Source organism: Pleurodeles waltl, chromosome 2_1 (genome assembly GCF_031143425.1).
Source record: "Pleurodeles waltl isolate 20211129_DDA chromosome 2_1, aPleWal1.hap1.20221129, whole genome shotgun sequence".
In the NCBI taxonomy this organism is placed as follows: Eukaryota; Metazoa; Chordata; class Amphibia; order Caudata; family Salamandridae; genus Pleurodeles; species Pleurodeles waltl.
Window position 1 is genome coordinate 283,893,257 of NC_090438.1, and position 24,897 is coordinate 283,918,153.

At 43.9% G+C, this 24,897-nt stretch overlaps 1 protein-coding gene across 17 annotated transcripts in view; it reads left to right on the top strand.

Moving 5' to 3' along the window:
- MAP7D3 (MAP7 domain containing 3) overlaps window positions 1-24,897 on the top strand; it is a 543,746-nt gene that overhangs the window by 349,915 nt on the left and 168,934 nt on the right. For all 17 annotated transcript variants that reach the window (XM_069212462.1, XM_069212464.1, XM_069212463.1 and 14 more), the window contains one exon: window positions 18,005-18,058. In XM_069212462.1, the coding sequence (XP_069068563.1) occupies window positions 18,005-18,058 (54 nt within the window). The remainder of the gene's footprint in view (window positions 1-18,004; window positions 18,059-24,897) is intronic.

The following is a 24,897-nucleotide window of genomic DNA, read 5'->3' on the forward strand; positions in this document are numbered from 1 at the left end:
CTTCCGATATTGCCTCCTCCCATTGCTCCTGTGTCTCCTGCTGGGACTCTGGTGACACCAGCTAGGAGACTGCGACCTCTAACACACAATACAGTTCTCATCAACAACATCTAAAAATGTTTCAGCCATCAAACTCTACGAAAGGAACATGCAGCCAGCAAATAGTGTGTGTAGAAAAGCCCTCCAAACGGGAATCCCCTCTTCACTTCTCCACCGTGATGAGGGAGCACATCAGCAATCATCTGGTAGAATGGAAAAGGATTACAACAGTCAAGTGGGTATCGAATATTGTAGAGGATGACTGTTCTCTGTGGTTCAAGTCACCACCGCAGTTTATTCCTTCGAGTGTGTCTTTATAATATCATCTAGAATTGCTTCGTTTTGAAGTCAGCACTGTTTTCATCAAAGATCCTGTAGGGCCTGTCACTATGTACGAGAAAGGGAGGGAGTTTACTCATGCTAGTTTCTGATTCAGTAGAATGGGCTGAAGCAGGAAAATTGTAAAATGTTAGGTCTCAGAACAATGAACCAGTTGAGAGAGATAGCTATAGATATGTGCAATTTGGGATTTCACAAAATATACCTCTAACTCAATTGAGAATTGAGGGATGGGATGCTTGCCATATATCTTCAAGATGCATACTTTACATTCCCATCATTCAAAAGTGTTGCAGATTCTTGATTTTTGTGGTGGGCGGTGCCATTTACCAATGAAAGAACCTGCCTTTTGGCCTCACCTCAGGAAAATGAAATCTGTGTCCATCCTCTACCTAAATGACTGGCTTTAAAAAGGCTTCAACCCTTGAACCCAGCATCACTTCAACAGGACTCTGTATTTATTCATTTGGATTTCAGTATAAATCGCTCCAAGTCTGCAGAAATGCCAGTACAGTCCGTCTACTACTTAGGATCACACATAGACAGAGTAACATCAAGAGTGTATCCTTCAGTGGACATGCTGGGTTTTTTCCATCAGAAGTTTCTGAGTCTTCTAAAGGCTAAACACCCTGCGGCCCATCAGAGCTCTTCACTCCTGGGCTCATTGGCTTCTTTCACTTTTTGGTTCCAAACACCCATTTGTAGAGTAGCTCATTGCAGCAATTCTTAGAAGACCAATGGTGTCAACTCTCAGGCAGTTTGAAGGAAGGGGGTTCACTCCCTCTCGTTGTGCTCATCGTCAAATCTGCCAAAGAATGACCGTTTTCAGCCAAAAGCGCCATCCCAAAACATTGTGACAGATGCGTCTCTCCCAGGCTTGGGATCCCATATGGTGAGGTTTTTGGGTATTGAACGACAAAACCATAACACAAACCTTCTGGAGTTGAGAGCAGTTCCTCTGGGCCTGATTTAGTTTCTGCCCAGCCTCACAATGTCTTCCCAGCTTGTTCAAATAGACAGCATCACAGCCATGTAGTATCTCAGCAACCAGAGGCACGAGATCCAGAGTGCACTTTCTAGATTCCCAAACAAATTGGAGATGGTTAATTGTGAGGAACCAGTAAATCACAACAGTTCACCTACTAGGAGCCTACAACATGCAAGCAGATTCTACAAGCAGGCTAACAAAAAAGAATTATGATTTGGTACTTGAAAAAACCCAGTCCTGCGAGACAGCTTTTGCAAATGTAGTTTTACAGCCATTTACTTAATCACAAACGCAGAAAACAGGAAATGACCAAATTATGCATCCCAATATTACCATCCAAAAACACTCGGGATGCTCTTTTGATCAGTTGGTCAAAGACATTTGTTAACTCATGTCCTTCAGTACTATTGGTCCCAATATTGATCTTCAAACTAGTGAAGGACAGAATGGGAATAATTATGATAGCTCTAGAATAGCCCTGCCAGTGGTGGTACACTGCCTTCTACAGTGGTCAGAATGTCCACAAGAGAGACTGCCATGCAGATCAGATCTCCTATTCAAAATCGAAGGCCATATCCTGCATCCCAGTCTTTCTTCACTGAACTTGTCAGACTGGCTCCTGAACTTTTACAATAATTATGCATATTTGAATCTTCCAGAAGAATGCATGAAGAGGCCAGATATCCTTCACTAGAACTTTATATTCATTTACATATAATAGTTTTGCATTTGGTGTCTGCAAATTATATCCTACCAAATCCCAAGAACAAGCTGTACTACTTTATCTCCTTGATTTCTAGAGATCAAGACTTCAGGTTTCTTCTGGAAAGGTACTCCTTGCTGCTTTAACAACATACAGGAGCAACCCTTCACAACCATTTTTTTCTTCAAAATTACGGCTGTCCAAGGATTTTCTGGAATGGATTAAGAAAGTGTACCCTCCCTTAAGAAGATATTGTCCTCCGTTTGAGTTTAATGTAGTCCTACTGAAGTTAAGGTGCCCCCTATTGCGCCTATTCATAAGACGTGTCTCCAACATATATCCTGGCAGTGTGTTTTTCTGTTGGTATTTATTTCCTCCTGTAATGTTGGTGAATTCCTGGCCCTGTGTTGGAAGGAACCTTCCATGTAATTCATAGACACTAAAAGTAGTTATGGGAACCCACCCTAGTATTCTTTCTAAAGTTGTTTCTGATTTTCATGTATATCAAGCATTCTCCCTTCTGACTTTCTTCCATAATACTTCCACTCCAGCTGAAAGGGCTTTTCATTCCTTTGATTTAGACAAAGGTTCTAAAGTTTTATCTTCATAACATTAAACATAGAAGGTAATCTGACCACCTATTTCTTCTAGTCTTACATGGACTAGTTTGGCTACTTCTAAGCAGTGTGTTTCTCTTTGGATTTTGTCATAGGTATTACAGTAATACCAACAAGACTTTGCCTGGTAGGCCTAAAACTCATTCTACAAGAGATAGGGCCACTACTGAGGCTTTATTACAATAGCAGTTCTTGTAAAGCGTCCTCTTGAAGGCCCGGGGTGGCAAGCATTTCCTCATATTCTAATGTTTGGATAGTGAACTATAGCTCTTCTTTCTTTAGCTCTTCTTTTTCTGCCTTTTATAGAGATGGGATTGCTAATCTACTTAGTGCTGATGGCTTATAATGAAGGACCCCTGGAGGAGAATGAATACTTCTTGCCTGAAATCCTAATTCTCCTCCAGGGGAATCTTCATTATAACCATAAGCAACTCTTCCTCCCCAATCAGAGGCAAATGTACCTGCTCTCAAGTCACTCATACATGCCCTTATTCCCAGGCAAGTTGGCACGCAGGAGTAAAGCAGCATTTCTCCCAAAATGTGTAACTCCTGCCTACATAGGGCAGTCCATTACCCTGCCAGCTTCTTCCACCTGAAGAGAAAAGAGGCTTCATCGCCTACAGCCAAAGAGAGCTCAGCTTTCACATTCATAGTATAGAAGACAATTGGGTGGACAATCGGCTATTTGCGGTGTTGACTGGGGCAAAGAAGAGTAGAACTGTACATAACAGAACTCTCTCTAGTTGGATTGGCCTTTGTATCGAAGTTCAGCTCACTCATTCACAAAGCACTACTCCCTGGATATCCAGATCCGGCGGGAGGTGCATTTTTCCCAGTCTGTTCTGCAGGAATTCCTAGTCTGAGCCTTTACACAGACCCAGCATCTGGAGAGTTACTGCTTTGGTATCTGTTCACAAGATGAAGAATCTGCGGTTAGAAGTATCCATTGGAAGAACAATTTACTTACCTTTGGTAATGCTCTTTCTGGTCGATGTACTTACCTAGCTGCTGGGAAGATTTCCATTGCCAGTGCCTTTGCTGGTTGATCTACCTCCATCATCAACGATGACACCACTTTTGCTGCTACCAGTGCTTCTACCAATTGCCACTGCACTGGCACCCACACAGCCTCCACCTCGTGTGGAACAGCTTGTAGCCAAGTCCATGGCTATATTACAGAGATCCCGGAGGGAAGCCCAGTGGCTTATGAAGTAAGAGAGGTACCAGAAAGAACAACTTTATACTTCCTTCCACCGTTATTGACCGATTATGTATGATCTATCTGGTTCTGACTCCGATCAAGTTCAGACGCCAGATTCAGTTCAGCACAACATGAGGGATAGCAAGGCAGCCAGTCTGCCTCCACCCACATCAAGTGACTCAGAGGGTTACTTGGTCTTTCAGCAGGCTAGTGAATTAAATATTTCCCCCAAGATAGAAATAAACTGACCCCCAGGAACTGTTCCTCCTGAGGTGGCATAATTTAATGCGATGTTAAGGTCTTTGAGCTTTCTTTGCCTTTTACTGGGACAAGGTCAATATTTAACCAGAGGTTCTACAGCAAGCTTCTGCCACCTGGGGCCCTTTTTACCCTTTTAATGAGGCGCTTATGGACACAATCACTTACGGATGGGAAAAACCCAGGAGTCCTGCAGCAGTAAAAAGACCACTTTGCTAAGGTATTTGGGATAGGTATGATACTTCTAGACAGTGCTCAGAGGAGGTCTTGCAAGGGCCGGTTTTGTGCCTAAGGCCATAGGCTCCTCTGTGGTTCTGAGGAGGCAGCCATGGCTGAGGTAGCTGACTTCTCCACGATGGCCAGTTTGCCTTGATGAACATGCCATTTGACACGTTCATTTTTTAGGGACAAGATGCTTTGTTAGAACATTTCAAGGTTGGCAGAGTGACAGTCTGATTTTTGGATGTTCTTTTTCTGTTAAGACTACTACGAGGAAACTGGGTGTATTATATGGTGTGATTGTGTGACTGCACCGTTTAATACACTACCAGCACTTCCAGGACCATTCAAGTTTTGTTTATCAAACTTTAGCTCAACCCTGGGTAGCTTTGGACAAACAAAACTTTGAGGAACTACAGTAAAAGATATTCATGTAAACGGAAATCACACATTTTTTGCTGTAAGTTCAATACTACTATCTTTACTGCCCACAAACACTGACCGTGCATCATGTTAAAAGAAAAATATATTTGTTTAGCTTGACTTGTTCGATCTCATAACTCACAGGGACTAACTACAGGCATCACCATAGACACCCAGACATGCTTCTGACTGATATATTAGTATTATCCAGATAAATACTGATTAAAAGAAAAAGGTGAACTAAATCTCCTTAGAAAGTGTCTTAGAAATCCTGTGCTTCTAGGAATAACTATGTTCAAAGAATAAGTGCATAGAAAGAAGATGCTACATGCTCAGAAGAAAATATTAACCATGCTTATCAACCCAGTAAATGAATATTTAATTGAGGAGGAATTAGTGTTTTGTCTTTTTTTCTTTGTATCAGCGAATGTATAGTAAGTTATAATAAATCTTCATCTGTAAAAACATTCATCGATCTTCACATTTCATAACTGTTCCTAGTACATACAAGGTTTTCTGTTAGATTACTTACTATTATTGATGAGTTTCTTTGTTACAACCCTCAAATATACGTAAAGTCTTGCATATAGAGCCTTGGCATTTTGATAATACTTAAAGGCAAGAGAACAGTAAGGAATTAAAATTCAGGTCCTATAAAAAGTCTATATGCTGTCCTGAAAATCTGATACACCTTAAAGACCTCAGGAATACCTGTACTCCAGTATTACCTGGCGTCATGGTGGGGGTCCCATGGTAACAGTACTAAAAGCAGTGCTAAAGCCTTAGCATTTACCACCATTGTGAAACCTATGCATATTATTTGTCTATTCACATTGTTTTAATACACCTAGACTTCAACCAATCAGAGCTCAGACTCAGAAGCATTGATCCCCTGCAGAGCCACCATATCTCAGATTTGTTACCGCACGTTGAGTTAGGGAGTTTCCCTGAGCTCTGCTCAGTCACATTGTTTCACTAACTTTCGACCTACAGCTCTTCAGTTCATCTTCAGATCTCCAAAGCACATCTGAGTTACAGTCCGGGAGTGTATTTGACAGAATGTCTGAGGCTAAAAAAAAGGCTGTTCAAACCTTGTAAGACTTGTGGAAAGTCCAGGCTCTATTTTCAGGTTCCCCACAAAGAGTGCTTATATTGTCTTCATCCTCAGCATAAGCCTAAAGAACGCAAATACTGCCGTAATGTTTCTGCTAAAACCCTCAAAGATCAGAAGGGGGTAGTTTTCTCCTGTGACTGCAGAAACCGAAGACACACTCTGACTCACATTCTGAAGGTGAGGAGATGGCTCATTCCGCCTCAAACATGAGAAAAGAAGGTGGTTCTTCACCCTCAGACAAAGACTCTAAAAGATCCAGGTCTCGCAGTAGGGTGACCAGTATAGAGAGAAAAAGAAGCAAGGAGTCGGTTGGTCCTTCTTCCTCTCTTGAAAGGTCTGTTTCACCACCCTTATCTGCTCCTGATACTCCATTCAAGAAGCCCTCCACAAAGAAAATTTGTCGACAGAACCGTCAGTGAAGATTCTACCTTCTACGGCTTCCACGTCACCTAGGGTGTCCTCGCCTACTATGGTATCGACAACCAGAATGATGACAAATTCCTCATAGTCTCTGGCGAGCCCATCTCCGACGGCTACGATTTGAACTAAGTTGACAACACCTTCTGTGTTCCGTTGACGAAGTTTACTGTCACATCCATGTCTTTGGTGACAGCGTCCATGATACCGTCAACAGCGGGTGGGAAACACTTTGTATTTTTCTCGTAAGTGCACGACCTTTTCTCTGCCTTAGGATATTTCAAAGATTTCACTGTTGCCTCCAGCACGTTTACTGGATTTTCAGGAATCTAGGGATGAAGGTCATTTTGGTCCTGCATATAGCACCTCCCAATTGAATGTCAGGACACTGAGGATGAGGAAGTGGACCAAAAACATTCAACATATCTTGAGAAGAATATTGCTTCTCCGACAGATGTCATCAATCTACCCAGAAATACAACACTTTCCAAGAACACTATCCATACAAGGAGGAAGAGTTGCATCAGGTGCAAGGGCCTGCTATCACAATTCCTGTAACACTAGTCACAGCCTTGTGCATGATAAGGGACTATTTTAAGAGGTTCCCTGATGGTAATGCTGCTCAACAGTCTACACCTTAGCAGGAAGCCCCCTGGACAACTGCTATCCCACAAAGTGCACCCAAGCCACAAAACAAAGACCATTACCACCACAGATTACTATTTCAGATACTTTTCATGACAGTAATGGTGACCAGCAGCTTGAAGAGGGAGTGATGCAATTGGATCCTAGTGACCATCTTGAGTGGGATGATTATGTGACACAAATGCCAGCATCTTCTACTCCCCTTAAAGTGGGTCTTTTTAATGACCTTCTTAAAAGAGTGTCCAAGCTCTTTGACCTTCCTCTGCCAGCAAAAGACTGATTCATTCCTGTATGATTTTAAGGCAGAAGCGCAGTACACAACTAGTGCTATCCCTATTGTCGACTTTATCTGGCAAGAGGGCTTAAAACTAATGAAGACCTGAGCGTCAGTAGTGGCCACTACCACGAAACTGGATAGAAAATGCAAGACTCTGGTTAATTCACCTTCATGCCTCATTGGTCAACCTAGATAGGACTAAGTCATTATGCAGACCACTCAGAGAAGAGTGAAGAACCATTTCTTGCCCTGCTGCCCTGGATAAAGCAGGCCACAGGCTTGATGATATTGGAAAGAGGTTCTCTGCCATGACGGGTACTTCAACAAGACCCTCCGTGTTTTGGAGATACGACCATCAGATGTGGTCTGATGTTTCATCTCTGAGTTTCTCCCACAGGACAAAAAGAAGGAAGCCCGGGAAATCCTAATGTCTGAAATCATTGATGTGGCCATGGATGTTTCTTCCACAGCCTTTAGGGAAATGGCTGGAGCAGCAATATTGGGGTGCCAAGGATGGCTTAAAGTGACTGCATTTCACCCGGAAGTGCAAGCCAAAATACTCTACATGCCTTTTGACGGGGAGCACCTGTCTGGGAAACATGTTGACGTGGCTTTGCAGTCTATGAAAACTGACACAGAGATTGCTAGATAGCTGAGCACCTTGCAGCAAAGATGTTTCCAGCCCTTTCGGGGCAGGGGTAGAGGCCAGTTTAATACCTGACCACAGTTCCAGCAGAGGTTTTAGTTCTACTCACAGCAGGGCTCTCTTCGAACACTATTCAGCTCAGTCCTACAGACCATCAACATCATCTCCATTTTCTGGACAGCCAGTGTATCGCCGTCCTTCAGCAGGAGGAAAGACAGAGGATACTCCCAGGAGACAATGATGTGAAGCAGGCTCTTTTCACTGTAGTCCTACTTCAATTCCGCAACTTTTTCCAAATCCTTCCCTCACTGGAGAATCATCTCTTCCGACAGATGGGTGTTAGATGTAATCGATCACGGTCACACCCTGGAATTTGTTCAAAAACCTCCCAATCTACCTCCGTGCAGGGCATGTCATCTTAACATTCTGAAGAAAGAAATTTGTTTGCTTATCTTCAAGAAGGCAATAGAGGAGGTTCCATTTAATCAGCACAGCCAAGGTATCTACTCCAGCTTCCTCCTCATCAAGAAATAATCAGGAAAGTCGAGGCAGGTGATGGATCTGAGGCTCTTAAACAAATTAATTAAAAAACAGCCGTTCAGAGTGTTCTCTTCAAGAAATTTTGCAACTGGTGGACTCTGGAGACTATATGTCCACCCATGTTCAAGGTGACAGGTTGCCATTACCAGTTCAAAGTGCTCCGTTTTGGGTTAAGGGCTTCTCCCAGAGTGTTTACCAAATGCATGACGCTGTGCAGCCTTTCTCAGACGTTCAGGTCACTATGTGTTCCCGTACCTGGACTACTGGTTAATAAAGGGTACCACTTTCCATTCAGCAACGAAGCCAGCAGAGGCTTATCTGTGGCTGTTCCAATCCTTAGGCCTGATACTCGGCAAGAAAGAACCCTCACTCATTACATCCTGATAGGTGGTGTTTCTAGGAGCAATACTGGACACAAGACTAGCAAAAGCTTTTCACCCAGAAGAAAGAATTTCTCGCTTACAGGCACTCACATAATCCCTCTCTTCAAAAGAGTTCACCTCTGTAAAAACATACAAGTCCATGTTGGGGATGATGTCATCCTGCATCCCGCATCCCATTGATTTCAAATGGCTGCCTTTGCATGCAGCCTCTTCAGGAATAACTCGATGCACAATGGACTCAGTGCTGCTGATCTTTCAAGGAAAGGATTTCAATCACTCCAAAAATTAGGTTAACGATGTACTAGTGGACAATCGTAAACAACGTCTCACAGGGTCTCTCTCTTTCCTGTGATACCACAGGTGTTGATGATAACAGATGCCTCCCTAGAAGGATGGGGAACTCACCTGAAGGACTTAAAGGTTCATGGGAAGTGCTCCAGCTAGAAAGCATTGTTACACATAAACCTTCTAGAGGTGAAGGCGGTTTCCACTCATTACAAAGGTCTTTCACAAATAGAGCGAACCTTGCCATGTCATTGTCATCGCCCCAGTGTGGCCAAGACAGTATTGGTTCACAAGCTTCTTCACCAATCAGAGTGCTCACACATTAAGTTCCAACCGAAAGCGGATCTCATATCAATGAACCAGGGACAAGTGGTTCACCCGCAGATTCAAACTCAACTTGTCAGCCTGACTCCTCACCACGCTGAATTTGGAGCTGTAGGTCTCTTTGAAGAATGTGCTTCAATTCTTCATAAGGCTTGTGCACCTTCTACAAACAAATCCCACTCTGCAAAGTGGAAAAGGTTTTGCTCGTGGTGTGCTTCATATTTTTACCATTCTTTCATGTCTACACCTGAGCAGATTCTCTACTATCTGCTGCATCTTGCCAAATCAGGTCTCATACATGCATCCATTAGAGTGGATCAAGCTGCAATTTCTAGATTCAGTCGGCGCTCGGAACAGTTAAATTTATGATCCAGTAGACTGTGAAGGAGTTTATGAAAGGTCAATTCTGGGCTTACCCCTCCGGTCATGATCCAGTAGACTGGTGAAGGAGTTTATGAAATGTCAGTTCTGGGCTTACCCCTCCGGTCAAGCCCCCTCCTTTTCTTTGGCAGCTAAACACAGTCTTATCACAACTTACGAGATCTCCTTTTGAACCCCTTTCACAAGTCTGAATTAAAATTTCTCTCTTGAAAAGTGGGTTTTCTGTTGGCTATCATGTCTGCCAGGTGGATAGGTGAAATCCAGGCTTTCACATTTAAAGAGCCTTATCTACAGTTTCAAGAGGACAGTCCTCCTGCCACTAATCAATCATACATCCCAAAAGTGCACACAGTTTCATCTCAATGAACCAAGCATTATGCCTTATTTCTTCTCTAACCCATCCTCACATGCGGAAAGAGCCTTACATTCTCAAAACATTAAACCCTGGTTGATGTTCTAACTAAACAGAACCAAAGCTTTCCGGAAATCAAGTCAACTGCTCATTTCCTACTCATCTTCAAGAAAGTGGGGGGGAAGCCTTACCATGTGTTCGCATTGCTCGCTGCATGTCGTCGAGTATAGCCTTCTGTCATGAAAAGACTGGACGTCCGCTTACTGCTAAAGTGAGGGCTCATTCAACCCGGAAGGTTGCAGCATCTTCAGCCCTGTTTCCAGGAGTCACTACCCAACATCGGCAGGCTAGCAACATGGATTAATGCTCACACCTTCACAAAGCACTACTGCTTAGATTCCTGCAGTAAAGCTGATGTGGCAGTTGGACAGGCTACTCTGTGACACCTATTCTCATAACGTATTCATCTTGATGTATGGCCATATCTGTTATTACATCTGTTTTCTCAAATTTTTAAATTATTAATGTTGCTTGCTTCTGTGCTGCTTCTTCAGTGCCTCTTTACAGTTTGTGTGCTTTGTTGTACTTTTATCATTTAAGTTCTGTTATGGTTGGATGGTTCACCTTGCCCACCACCATGGTTAAATTGATACTGCTAGCTAGTCTGATTCAAGCATGTGAATCTATAAAAGGTACAATACCGGAGAAAAAAACAATACCTACCTGTACACTGTTGTTCTCCTGCATTGATATATTTTATAGATTCACGTGCAACACTCCCTTCTTCCCATTAAGGCTCACCATTTCAGACCTTTTATGCTTGTATTACTCTCGTAATTTAAGGTATGGTGGCTCTGCAGGGGGTGAGTGCTTCTGGGTCTGAGCTTTGGTTGGTTGAAGTTTGGGTATATTCAAACAATGTGAATAGGTTTACAGTGTGCATTGGTTTTAAAATGGATGTAAATGCTAAGCTTTTATGACACTGCTTTTAGTACTGTTACCGTGTGACTCCCACCATGACGACGGGGAAGATTCAAGCATGTGAATCTATAAAAGATACAATACTGGAGAACCACAGAGTTACAAGTAAGCAACTTGTTTTATCTCATGTCACCTTAATCATTTCTCAGTGTAAAGACCCATCGCCTCTACGTAACATTTAAATGCTACACCTTTTTGCACTCCTTGTTTGTGCTAATCCGATAAAATCACTGTGGAACAAGCTCCTCCCTTCATAACTGTATGACTCTTTAGATTCAGAGCTTTCAGTACAATGTGTCCATAAACCAATATCCGTTCTCAATCAGCTGAAAGTTTACTCTCGCCTAGTTTACTTTCTTGCTTGTCCATAAACTGTCCCACGGGGCTAAACCTACCCAGGCTACCTATTCCGTGTTGATTGTACCAAAAGATCGATCAAACCGCTCAACTTTTAATAATTTGGTGTATAAGCCAATACATTACTCCAGAATGGTAAACCTAATGCTGAGCTATGTGTAAATTACCTTAATCCATTTTCACTGTGTTCATCTCGAGCACCATTACATTCTCCAGTCTTGTGTTCATGTCACTGCATGCTAACTGTCTCATGCTCAATAAACAGGACTGTTACTCACTAAAAGTGGCAGGCCTATCCAGGTTCCATTTCCCAATACATATGGTCAAAACCAAGAAGATGATGCCCATTTCGATTAGTTAAAGTCAATGCTTCTCTCAATGGTTTCTCAATGTTTTCTTTAGAAACCTTCAGTGGGTATATATGATATATGGTTAATGATATTACACCCATTTTAATTCTGAATTTCTACTAATTTGCTGTCACTTTCAGAATTAGTGGTTACTTTCTTCCACCCTTACAGAGTACCTGAGGTGTCCTTCATTTAAAAGATCCCCAGAGTTCATCCTTCTGTATCTGAGCACTTTAGAGTTATAACAATAAATAGTGTAGTTCCTCTTATCTATTGAAACCCAGTTAGAAAACCTTTAGCTTGAAAATCCCAAAACGTTCTCACTTGTGATCTCTTGTTTCACTGATTCAATGGCTACAAAGCATATTCCTTCCGGTTTTTATTACCACATTCAGTGTTTTTGAGGTGTATAGACATAGGATAATTGTTATTTGGATTCCTGAAAGCCCTTTGGTGTTCATGTCATCTTTCTTTTACCTGTTTGATGGTTGAGCCCACAAAGATTTTCTGCCATACACAGGTGATTGCTTGGGTAACCTTGCTGTAAAAAGTATTGTCAAATATTGTGTACTTCCTTTTCAAATTCAGAGTCATTACTACACATTCTGCTGCTCTTAGTACTTCACCAAATGGGATATTGTGAATCTGATGTGAAGGGTGGGCCAGACTGAAATGGTTAGCTGTGGTTTCAAGCAGTCAGGATTCAGCAAAGGAACACGTGTAAAGCATTTAAACAGCACCAAAACAATTGATGTCGAAAGAAACACAACTCTCAAGAAATCCGACACCAATTTATAAAAATACTCTATTTTCATAAATGTATGGACACCAGACCAGAACAAAAAAGATCCACTTGAGGGTTCCTGAGAAATATATCTTTAAAGCAACAGTACATCACAACTTCTTACTTAATGGTGAACAAGCAATGGCAAAGTCAACACATTTGCAACTTAGAGACTTTTTCAATAAAACATTTGACAAAATGGAATGCGGTTACTTAAAGTGACTTTGGGAAAACAACTCCGGGAGGGAGCCTGCCAGAGGGAACCAACAAGGTCGTAGGAAACAATTACCTCTGCAAGGAAAGCCGTCTCCAGTCCAGTTCCAATGTTAATGGCCAATTGCCATTCCTCTCATATGGAGTTGTCCTGATGGAAGGGATACAGGATGCTGAAGATGCTCAAGGAGGCTGAATATGCTGTGCAATTGACAGGTATCTTCCTGGGGGCTACTCCTTTTTCCACGGTCTTGGTAACCTGACTTTTGCCACAGGGTTCGGCATTTCTTAAAGTCTCTTAGGTTCAGCAAAAGTCTAGTCGCCCCTGGACTCCTAGTTGCCCTTCACAACAAAGTCAGCAGTTTCCATCTTTTAGTGATAACTCTCCTGCTGGGTGACCAAACTGTACTCTGACAACTCCTCAGGGTCGGGCAGACTCGGGTGCTACTTTTGAATGTTTGGTCCTGGTCTCTTTGGCTGCACAGGGGCAAGGAGCAATGATCCATTAATTGCAGCTACCAACTCGCCTGGCAGGATACTTCAGGTTTTGTGGCCCTGTACAGCAAACAGGAAGTCAGACAACTTCGGTGGAGCCTCTCTGTGCCAGGGTCAGCAGGGCATTCCTTTGGACCTCTTCTCCAGTCCAAGTGAGATCTGAGTTTTGGCTGCCAGAGTTGACTCTTTTTATGTCCAGAAAATGCCCTCAGGAGAGGTTGCTCTCACTAGCCAGTTGGCTACTAGGTCCCCCACGATGTTGACAACTTCCTGTTAAGTGTGGCATTTAGCTATCCCAGAGTGCTCTATCCTGTCCAGTCCCAAGATATCCGGAGCCTTTCCTTGGTGTGTGGAGCTCTGTACCCCACCCTAGTGGTGGGGCTGCCTAAGGGCTACATGCCCATGGATTAGCCACTGTTTTCCCCTCTCTGTCCTCAACGCCAACCTGTCTACCCAACCGAAAAAGCAGCTCCTCTTGAATGTGTTCACCATTTGCCCTTCAAAGTCAGCTTTTCCTCTGAAGCTCGCCTTTAGGGCTAGCACCTTGTGTGACTTCCTTCAAGGAAGAGGAAACCCCTCCTCCAGTAATATACTTTTATTGTTATCTGTCCTGGGAGCTGGTTACATGTCACCCCAAGGAGGCAGAAGGTTGTTTCTTGGCCAGCATCTGTAAATGTCCCGTGGCAAACTTGCATGTGACAACAAGTAAAATTAATTTTGTCTTGGGCATCAAGTGGGGCTTAATGTAACAAGCTGTTTGATACCTTGAATAACCAACTCTGGTAGTCCTTTTCAAAAGTTAGCACAGCTGAGTTGTCAGTGTGGAACTCTGTATTTGCTAATGGGCTGACCAGTCTCTCCCACATAAAAAAAAACACAATTGGGGGATTCTACTGTCAGAACATATAAAACACATGTTCTACTTTTTAATATGCTGCACCGTGCTTTAGGACTCGATAGGCCTGCTGTAGGGATGACTTGCATATATAAACAACCATTTGCAATACAATGGGTCTCATTTGTTCGAGTTAGAGCTACTGGTGTTGTAAACTCATAACCACACTTTTCTTGCCACATAAATTGAAAAAGATAAGTAATAGTTTCACGTAAGCAAGCCAATTCAAAGCGCCTTGCCATGAGCATGAAGGAGACACAAAAAAGGAAAAAAGTTAGCTAGCAGTCAAACATATCAGCATAAGTGCAATTAATCATGTAACAGGGTCGATGTCCAAGGCGGTAACCAAACCGCCTCAAGGAGGGACAACCGTGAAGCATTTACCAGTGATGACAAAGGATTTTTGAAGGCCAAGCCCCCATGAACGGGGGATAGTGATGGGTGTGGCCAAAAGCCCAAATAGATAACAAAACATTGGAAAAGCAGCGATTGCACGCTGCTGTGCTCAACCTAAAAAGGGCTTTGCCATTACTTAAAATGGCAAGGTCCAGTTAGCCGTTTTAAAGTTCTCTACTGGTCTGTAGTGGCAGGCTGGGAGTCATGTTTTACTTTGTCCCACTCAGGGTTGGCAGGGGTCTCTAACTTACAGGCCCTGGATATACCTGGTGACATATACTAGGTGATTAGAAGTAAGTTAGCTTATTACAGTTGGGTTTAGGCCAATCGAACATACACTTTTAAGTGACAGGGCTATGAGGTATGGTTAGCAGACCCCAGTGCACTCTGAGTCTAAAAACAAGCATTGTCAGTCCTTATGTTTGGGGGTGACCATACAAAAAGAGGCCTTTTCCTTACAGCTATGATTAAATTAATGGGTTTTGCTAAGGTCTTAGCTTTCTCAAAGCCATCATTTCCAACCCCCACAGTACTACAACAGCAGTTCAGACAATAGAGAGATTGTTAAAATCAAAAGCCATCAGACCCATCACCCTACCCCCTCTCCTGCACCGCCTGGAAAGTCGCTTATCTTTCCCTTTGAACTCGTGGGAGAATAGGTATCCTCCTTTCTTCAGGCCTGAAAGGCTGTGACATTGGGCCAGTGGTTTCCTTCAGAATGTTGAAAGGGGGTATGCCCTACCCATCCAGCAGACCCCTTACTCGAAGCCCCAAGCAGTTCCTTCAGTCAGAAGACCTCCTTTGATCCTGCAACAGGACATAGCACCCCTGCTGCAGAAAATACCAGTGAATTTGGTGACGAAGCAGGAACCTAAACAGAAATGCTTCACCGTACTTCAGAGTGCCTAAAAATGACCAGCAATCTTATTCTGATTCTAGACCGCAAGCTCTTGACCTTTTACCTCCACAAGAAAAATCTGAAGATGCTGTCACTTTCTCCGGTTCTTCTGGTGGTGGAAGCAGAAGACTGGATGGTGTTCTTCAATGTGCATGGTGTGTAGTTTCACATACATAAATGATTGCACTGGGGGAACATCCATTTCCTAGGAGCATCCATTCACTAGCAGTTTGTGCGCCTCACATTAGGACTAACATCAGCACCTTGAGTCTTCACAATTGATGGAGGTGGTTGTGGCCCATCTCAGAAGAGCTAGCATCTTGGTGCCTGGATTATAAGTTGCTCAAAGCATGTTTGCCACAGATGGTATTGCAGCACTTACAGGCAACAGCCTCCCTGCTGATCAACTTGGGATTTTCCTCCAATTTGCCCAAGACTCACCCAGAGTCCTCGCAGCACCTCTTGTTAATAGGGCTGTACTGGACATGACATAGTAAACTGGCATATGAGGGTTCTCCAGTAATGCCTACACAGGCACTGGTTCCAGCACAATTATGATCTGGGCAGTAGAGAAGCACTTGTTCCAGGGAAAGTCTTTCCTCCAGGGGTGATGGGTGCATCTGCCCTCTGGTGGGTGCTCATCTGGAGGAACTTTGGTCTTTACAAGAGCGAACTAAGTGCTGTCCAGCTGGTGCTCGAGGCCTTTCTCATTCTTAACAGACAACACAACTGTGATGTGGTTCAAGCACAGAGAACTAGGGCCTCGCCTTTTTTGTTGAGACGCTCTGAGGCTCTGAACTTGAGCGCATCAGCATGGGATATGGCTAGTTGCTAAGTATTTGACTGGGCCTCGTACCCCAAGAACCACTGTGATCTTGCCGATCATGAGTGTCATCGGCACCTGGACGTGGTACAGTACATCTTTGCCCTGTGGGGGACCTTTCAGGTGGGCCCGGTGCCCTAGTGTCCATTGTATGCGCTGCAGGGAGCCTCAGGCGATGTGTTTTTTATTGAGGTGGAACTTTCCACTTCACTACGTGTTTCCTCTCATATCCCTGATTCTTTTGGTTCCACTAAAGATTTGTGGTGCTCAAGACACCTTTATCACCACAAACTCGCCACGATCTGAGCAGAAGGAGGACCCCCTACTTCACTCCGTGTCTGACTGCCAGGGCAGACCTCATCTTCCATTTGGAGGGGAGGCTTCTGCAACCCATCTTCCAGAGACTCCATCTTGAAGTATGGACATTGAACAGGAGCAGTTGACCTTCTTTCAGTTACCACCGGAGGTGGTTGGTGTAATCCTTTTAGCTCCGTGCCCTTCCACCAAGATGGTCTATTTTGGAAGGGGAAATTGATTTATTTGCTTGGTGAGCAGGTCCTGGTATGGGCCCCTTGAGAACACCAACTGTGCCTTTTAAAGTAATCTTTTGGTATTCAGAGGCCACCCCACCTCAGCGAAACACCTATTTTGAAGGGAGAGGTGACCACACCTCTCCCTTGCAGGAAATCCTTTGTGCTGCTGTACCTTGCTTTGATATCAGCAGGAGGGCAGAACAGTGTCTGGAGTCTGTGGAAGTGTGGGCTGGCAGTCAGACCACATAAGGCTGCACAGACAGAACTGGGGGATCCTCTGAGGAACCCCCAGAGAACATGGGGTCATGCAACTAGCACTGGAGTCATTGTAGTTGCACGATTCCAACATGTTTTGTAACAAACATGCCTAGGTTTGGAGAAGCCATCGTGTAGTTGCACCAGTGTTCACTACATACCTTAAGACGGCTTCCCCGTACTTACAATCCCAGGGAATGGAGACTGGGGTTTGTAGGGGTACCCTGCTCATGCAGATATACCCTCACACTTAGGGACATGCACCCTGCCCTTGGGCTGAAGGACGTACCAGAGGGGTGACTTATAATGTCCAAGTGCATTGATCACGATATAAGGCAAGCTCTAGATCGATAGTGAAAAGGTGCATGCACCGTTTCACGCAGGCTGCAATGGCAGGCCTGTAGGCACAGTTTGCATGGGCTCTCGTGGGTGGCATAATACATGCTGCTGCCTATGGGAGACTCCTGGTGTACCAATCTCCTGGGTACTGAAGTGCCATATACCAGGGGCTTACATGGGGTGCAGCAGTATGCCAATTGTGGGGTGTAAAAGTTTACCAGCAACCAAATTTAGAGGAGAGAGCACAGGCACTGGGTCCTGATTAGCAGGATCCCAGTGTACTACAGTCTAACACACGGAACCAGGCAAAAAGTGGGGGTAACTATTTCAGGAAGATGCTGCTTTCCTAGAGTGAGCATGTAAATCACTGGGCCAGCTTGCAGTATTCAGGAATGTTATTTAAAGTCATCTAAATCTCAATCTAAACAGGGAAAAAATTAAAGCAAGCTAACTCTAAAACAATTGAGTTTGACGCAAGTGAGGGAAAAGAGAACCAGTTCCAATTGAGCTAACAAGCCCTTTCATCTCTTTCAGCGAATTGAAGAAATAATGAAAAGAACTAGAAAAATGGATCAGACGGATGGAAAAGTAAGTTTATTTTTACAATTATAGATTGGTTTACATATTGAACAGCAATTTACAACATTTTTATTATTGTTATTTTCTGCAGTGTTTTTTCCAAACCCTTTGTTTTTTTTGAGACTACAAATAATATCCTGAACCAAACATGCCCTTTTTGACATGGTGGTTCATAATTACTTAATTGATTTGCTTTATAAATACCTATGCAGCATTGTTACTTGCTGCCTGCAGATTGACCCTCATTTAGTGGAGCGGTTTCCACCCTTCTGCTGTCTAGGTAAGAGCTCATTTTATCAGCTCAGTCAGGTCTCTCCCATTGGGGACTGTTGATTGCTTCTAATGTCATGTAAATTCTTCTGTATTCCTACCATTTTTCCCATATTTTGAAGTGTTTGTTGAGACAGCCTCTTGCTATACAGATTATTCCAGTATCATGCAGTGGTCTAGAGTATGCGTCCAAGTGTCCAAGTCTGGTGATTCTTCCTCTCACTATCACCTAGCTATGTCCTTCTTCGCCACCACCAGGCATAGGCGCAGTAGTACAGATTTGTGTCTCTTAGAGTCCATAGTTATAAAAAGATGAAGATGGGGTAGAATGTTTCCCTTTTTAACTGGCATTCTTGCACATGCATCTGAGTCTGCAGGACCCCTTCCCGAAAGAACCTGATCTTAGAACGATCCCAGTCTGTGTGGAGAAACTCGCCCCTGGAGCTGACACCTTGAACATCCCAGTAATTCCACTGACCCTTGTATGTGTGTGATGTAAATAGGCAAAGGGTATTGAACTTGACCATCTTCTTAAACACCAAACAGTGGAGAGGCAATCTAGGTGTAGGTGAGATGTGATTCATTTTTCTAAGCAGAGGATGAGAGGTATGACTGACTTTGGTCATATTTGTGGCTGTTTTCTTTTGAGAAGGATGCTGTTGCAGTCGTACATGCTTGAAAGTGATACTTCAATGACCAGGGAAAACCAGCTGTGTTTCAGCAGTAGGAGAACAATCCACCTTAGGCACAGAATGTTGTAAAAAAAATGTTATTTGTCATATTAATTATTTTTGAGATAAAGACAACTGAGTTGATGAGGGTTCCCAACTTTGACCTAACTTGAGGGACTTTGCAGTGGAGAGTGGATTGGCTGAAATCAGATAGTGGTTTTTGATGACCCATTTGATGGTGAACCTTGCAGTGACACGTCTTTAAGAATTGAAGTGCAAGCAAATCCAGGTCCCCTGTATGTTCCATCAAAGTGTATGGTATTGGATATGGGATGTGTTGCCTTTATCTTTGGAACTTAGGATGGTTCTGGTTACTAGGAAGTATCTGATAAGTACTGTAAATGGATATTTAAATCATTTCTTTTGTATGATTGGTTATCCAAGGTTAGTCAGTTATTGGATAATACATTTAATTTCATTCAATAAACGTGATGTCCAATCAGAGGAATATCTTTTTAAAATAATAATTGTTAGAAATGGCGTCTCTAGTTGGCAGAGGTATGTATACACCTTTGTCCAAGTAGGGTCTACAATCCTAGTCAGGATAAGTCACACACAATCCAAATTATCCTGTGCCCACCATCTGGAAGCTTGGCACTGAGGAGTCAAGCTTAACTTAGAAGGCAATGTGTAAAGTATTTGTACAATAAATCATACAGTGACACAATGAAAACATCACAAAAATACACCACACGGTTTTAGAAAAATAGGTAATATTTATCTGAAAAACAAAATACGGACAAACAAAGATCCAATAAGCAAAAGTTGAAATAACACTTTTAAAATGTTTAAAAGAGCCTTAATCCTTAAAAATAGACAGTGGTCTTTGTTACACACAGTACCTGGTTTGCGTCAAAAACTAATGACGCACAGAGACTGCAGAGGAGGAGATGCATGGAAAAATATGGTGTGAGTTGGATTTTCCGACGCGGCACAGATAATGCGTTTCTTTCCACGCTGCAAGGAGTTTGCATCGTTGTTTGGCATGCGGTCTTGGTTTCTCACTGCAAGGGTATTTTGACGCCAAGGGACGATGCGGGGAAAAACCTTGATGCACTGGAAGACGACACGAGCGCTAAGTCATCCGGTAGACTATGCGTCAAATTTTCAGCCGCAAGGCAGTTGCTGCGTCCACTCGGGAAGCCAGGCTGCATCATTCCAGTCTGCTGTGTGGCAATTTCTTGGTTACTATGCAGGCTTTGCATTGATTCCAGCAGGTGGTGCGTCGATTTTCGACGCGCAAGGAGTTTCCTGAAGAGATTAACTCTTTTTGGCCCTGAGACTTCAGAAAACAGGAGGCAAGCTGAATTCAAGGCCTTAGAGAACAGTTTTGGGGAAGGCAAAGTCCTTCTCAGCAAAGCAGTAAAGATGAGTCCTTTGGGTATCCAGGCAGTTCCTCTTGATGGGATGCAGGTGTAGGTGGAGATGTGTCGGAGTTGGTGGGGGTCAGAGACCCAGTTTATATACCCTAAAATGCCTTTGAAGTGGGAGAGACTTCAACAAGTGTTTTTGAAGTGTACAAGTTCCCCTTTCAGTACAGTTCTGCCTGCCAGGGTCCCAGTAGGGGGTTTGGCAGTCCATTGTGTGAGGGCAGGTCACTAGCTTTTGAAGTGTAAGTGTCCGGTCCTCCACCCTTCCAGCCCAGGAAGACCCATTCAATATGCATATGAGTACAGGTGTGACTGAGTGTCCTGTGTTTGTGGTTGTCTGGGTAAAATGCAAAAGGACGCTGTCAACCAGCCCAGTTGATTGGAGACAGACTGTAAGGCACAGATGGTTTTTAAGTGGAGAAAAATGCTCACTTTCTAAAAGTGGCATTTCTGAAATAGTAACATAAAATCCAACCTCACCAATAAGCAGGATGTTCTATTACCATTCTTGCCATACTAAATATGACCTGGTTGCCCCTTTCAGATCAGAATCTACCACTAAAAAAGTATATGAGGGCAGTCCTAATGCTATCCTACGGAAGGAGCAGGCCTCACAGTGGTGGAAAACCAATTTAGGAATGTTTCCACTACCAGGACATATAAAGCACATATCCTGCCTTTTACCTACATAGCACCCTGCCCGATGGGTTATCTAGGGCCTATCTTAGAGGTAACTTGTATGTAAAAAAGGGGGAGTTTAAGACTTGGCAAGTACTTTTAAATGCCAAGTCGAAGTGGCAGTGAAACTGCACACACAGGCCTTGCAATGGCAGGCCTCAGACATGGTTAAGGGGCTACGTATGTGGGTGGCACAATCAGTGCTGCAGGCCCACTAGTAGCTTTTAATTTACAGGCCCTGGGCACATGTAGTGCACTTTACAAGGGACTTGGACCAATGTTACCATGTTTAAGGGAGACATCATATGCACTTTAGCACTGGTTAGCAGTAGTAAAGTGCGCAGAGTCCTAAAACTAGCAAAAACAGTGTCAGAAAAGTGGAGGGGGGCAGGCCGGCAAAAGGTTGGGGGATGACCACCTTAAGGCTGTCGGGTCTAATAGTAATTGTAAGTTTTAAAAAATTAGATTAGGAGTAACGCAAAAAAATAGTACAGGTATCTTCTGAGGTCATTGATGTATCCTCCAAAGGCACTCGAAAACAAGTAGTACTGGGCCCTATGGCCAATGCAATTATCTGTGGATACGTGGATCAGGAACCTTAGCCACACATTTCAGCCTGTCACAGCAAGCATTTAACTTTGTAACACCAACCTAAAAGAATTGCTCCTGCAGGTTACTATGTGGTGCCACCAGACTCTGGAACATCGCACCGCTACCAGAAGTGACAGCATGGAGCCACATAAAAGAGCCTCCCCAATGTGGTTCTCTTTTTCTGTGCCGTTGGACACAGATCGTGAGCTCCTGGATTTTAGTAACTCTAAAATTTCACAAATTACAACAATGTGCTAGGGAAATGTCTTCCCCCATCCTCCAGATCACGCTATTGAAGCTGCTTAACGGTTGGAGGAAGTAGATGTCAGTAAGGTATCAACGCAACATTTGCCTGTGGTGTGTAGGTTTTGGTCATGACTCAAAGTTGTGTGGTAAATGCTCCCTGATTCACTCTAGTTGATCATGGAGCAGGAGGCAAAACTCTTCAAGTCGCAGAAAGCAGGGCAGATTGCACTCTGAATAGCAGTCCTGTTTCCACACTAAGTCACGGGGCTCGTCTTGTGTGAAGTTTTTTAGGGCAGCTCTCGTACCATATTGTGGCATACCACAATGTTCCATGGCAGCCATTGATCCCACAGCAAGTAGCAAATTTTCAAAGTTATGCCATCTCTCTATGGAGTGCCGTCAGGTCCCATGCAGTGGTGGAGACTCTGTAGTTCCACTTCTACCAGCGTGTCAGTCTATAGTGCTAACTGACCCTTGGGGCCTCTTACCTGCTTCTTGCATTCACATGCCGCCATTCCAGTTGCAGAGGACCCACTGGTCTCAACTGCTTCAGCACCAGCCCTGTGGCACCCACCTGATCTGGTTCCGATGCCCATTTCTCATCTGGAGTCAACGTCTGTCCATGTCTTGCTATGAGATAACAAAGGCCCATCCTTCCACGTTGGAGGTCCCCAGCCTCTTTCTTGACAACAGTATTACTATTCAGCTCGGGCTCAGTGGTGGTTCAAGGGCTCCAAAATGTTCGGTAAGATGAGGACAACAGTGAGGAGGAGGTGGACAAATTGTTACCCCTCATACTAATGCTGGATCAGAATTCTTCAACGATTAGCTCGTTGGCTATCTTTAAGTGATTGTTAGAAATGGGGTCTCTAGTTGGCAGTCATTTTGCACTCTGTACAAGCAGGGACTCTCACTCTACTTACCCCCTTGGTAGCTTGGCACAAGCAGTCAGGCTTATCTCAGAACGAACATGTAAAGTATTTGTACTAACACACACAGTAATACAATGAAAAATAGGTAATATTTATCTAAATCAAACGCCCAAAACAACAAAAATACAACATACACAAGTCAAATGGAAACGCAGATTTTACACAAAGTACCTGGTTTGTGTAAAAAAATAAAGCAGCACAGGCGAGCATGCGTCGGAGAAGTCAGCGATGCGTCGATTCCCTACTTGCAAGTAAGGCCGTGTGTCGTTTCTTCTCCGGCCGGGTAGGCGATGAATCGTTTTTCTCCCTTGCACGAGAGTGATGCAGCGATTTCTGGGCAGGGCACCTCTGAACAGCGTTGATTCACGATGACTGACGCCCAGGGAAAATACGTGAGAAATCTGGTCGCATGGTGTTAGAAAACCTCACTGTGTGGGGTTTGCATCGTTATCAGCAGCCGCGATGCGTCGAACTCCCAGCCGCGCTGGAGGTGGAGCGTCAATTTTAGCCGTGAAGCGGGTGGCGCTTCGTTTATCAGCGCGTTGCAGATGGTGCACCGAACATTTTCCTGCACGTTGTTCTGTGTGTGGATTTCAGTCCTTCTTCTTCCAACTTCACCTTTCAAAGTCCCTGGTACTAGATAGGGCACCACTTGGCAGGGCAGTAGTCTTAGCAGAGAGTCCAGGTGCTGGCAGAGGAACTCTTTGATGGTCCTGAGACTTCAAAACAGAAGGCAAGTTCAGTCCAGTCCAATTCCTTGGAGATTCTTCTCAAGCAGGAATGCACAGCAAAGTCCACTCTTTGTCCCCTTTCACAGGTGGAAGCAGCAACTGCAGGTTAGCCCAACATAGCACAGTCGCAGGCAGGGGCAGCACTTTTCCTCAGCTCTTCGGCTCTTCTCCTTGGCAGAGGTTCTGTTCCTCTTGGTTCCAGAAGTGATCTAAAGTTTGGGGTTTTAGGTCAAATACTTGTACCCCTTTCTGCCTTTGAAGTAGGCAAACTTCAAAGGGGAGTCTCTGTTGTTTACAGATTCTGCCTTGCCCTAGCCAGGCCCTAGACACACACCAGGGGGTTGGAGACTGCATTATGTGAGGGCAGGCACAGCCCGTTCAGGTGTAAGTGACCACTCCTCCTTCCACTCCAGATCAGATGACTCATCAGGATATGCAGGCTACACACCAGCTCCCTTTGTGTCACTGTCTAAAGGGGATTCACAAACAGCCCAACTGTCAGTCTGACCCAGACAGGGAATCCACAAATAGGCAGTCACAGAATGGTTAAAGCAAGAAAATGTTCATTTTCTAAAAGTGGCATTTTCAAAGTAACAGTCTAAAAACCAACTTCACTAACATGTATTTTTAAATTGTGAGTTCAGAGACCCCAAACTCCAAATTTCTATCTGCTCTCAAAGGGAAACTGCTTTTTAAGGATATTTGAAGGCAGCCCCCATGTTAACCAATGAGAGAGATAGGCCTTGCAACAGTGAAAACCAAATTTGGCAGTATTTCACTGTTAGGACATGTAAACCACATCAGTTCATGTCCTGCCTTTAACATACACTACGCCCTGCCCATTGGCTACCTAGGGCCTGCCTTAGGGGTGCCTTACATGTTTAAAAAAGGAAGGTTTAGGCTTGACAAGTCGAATTGGCAGTTTAAAACTGCACACATAGACACTGCAGTGGCAGGTCTGAGCCATGTTTACAGGCCTACTAATGTGGGTGGCACAACTAGTGCTGTAGGCCCACTAGTAGCATTTGGTTTACAGGCCCTGGGCACCTCTAGTACACTTTACTAGAGACTTACTAGTAAATCAGATATGCCAATCATGGATAAACCAATTACCAGTACAATTTACACAGAGAGCATATGCACTTTAGCACTGGTTAGCCGTGGTAAAGTGCCCAGATTCATAAATACAGAAACTGGTCAGAAAAAATAGGAGGAAGGAGGCAACAAGTTTGGGGATGACCCCAGCAAAAAGGGCCAGCACCTACGTTTGGTTGAATTGATAAGTGTATACCCAAATTG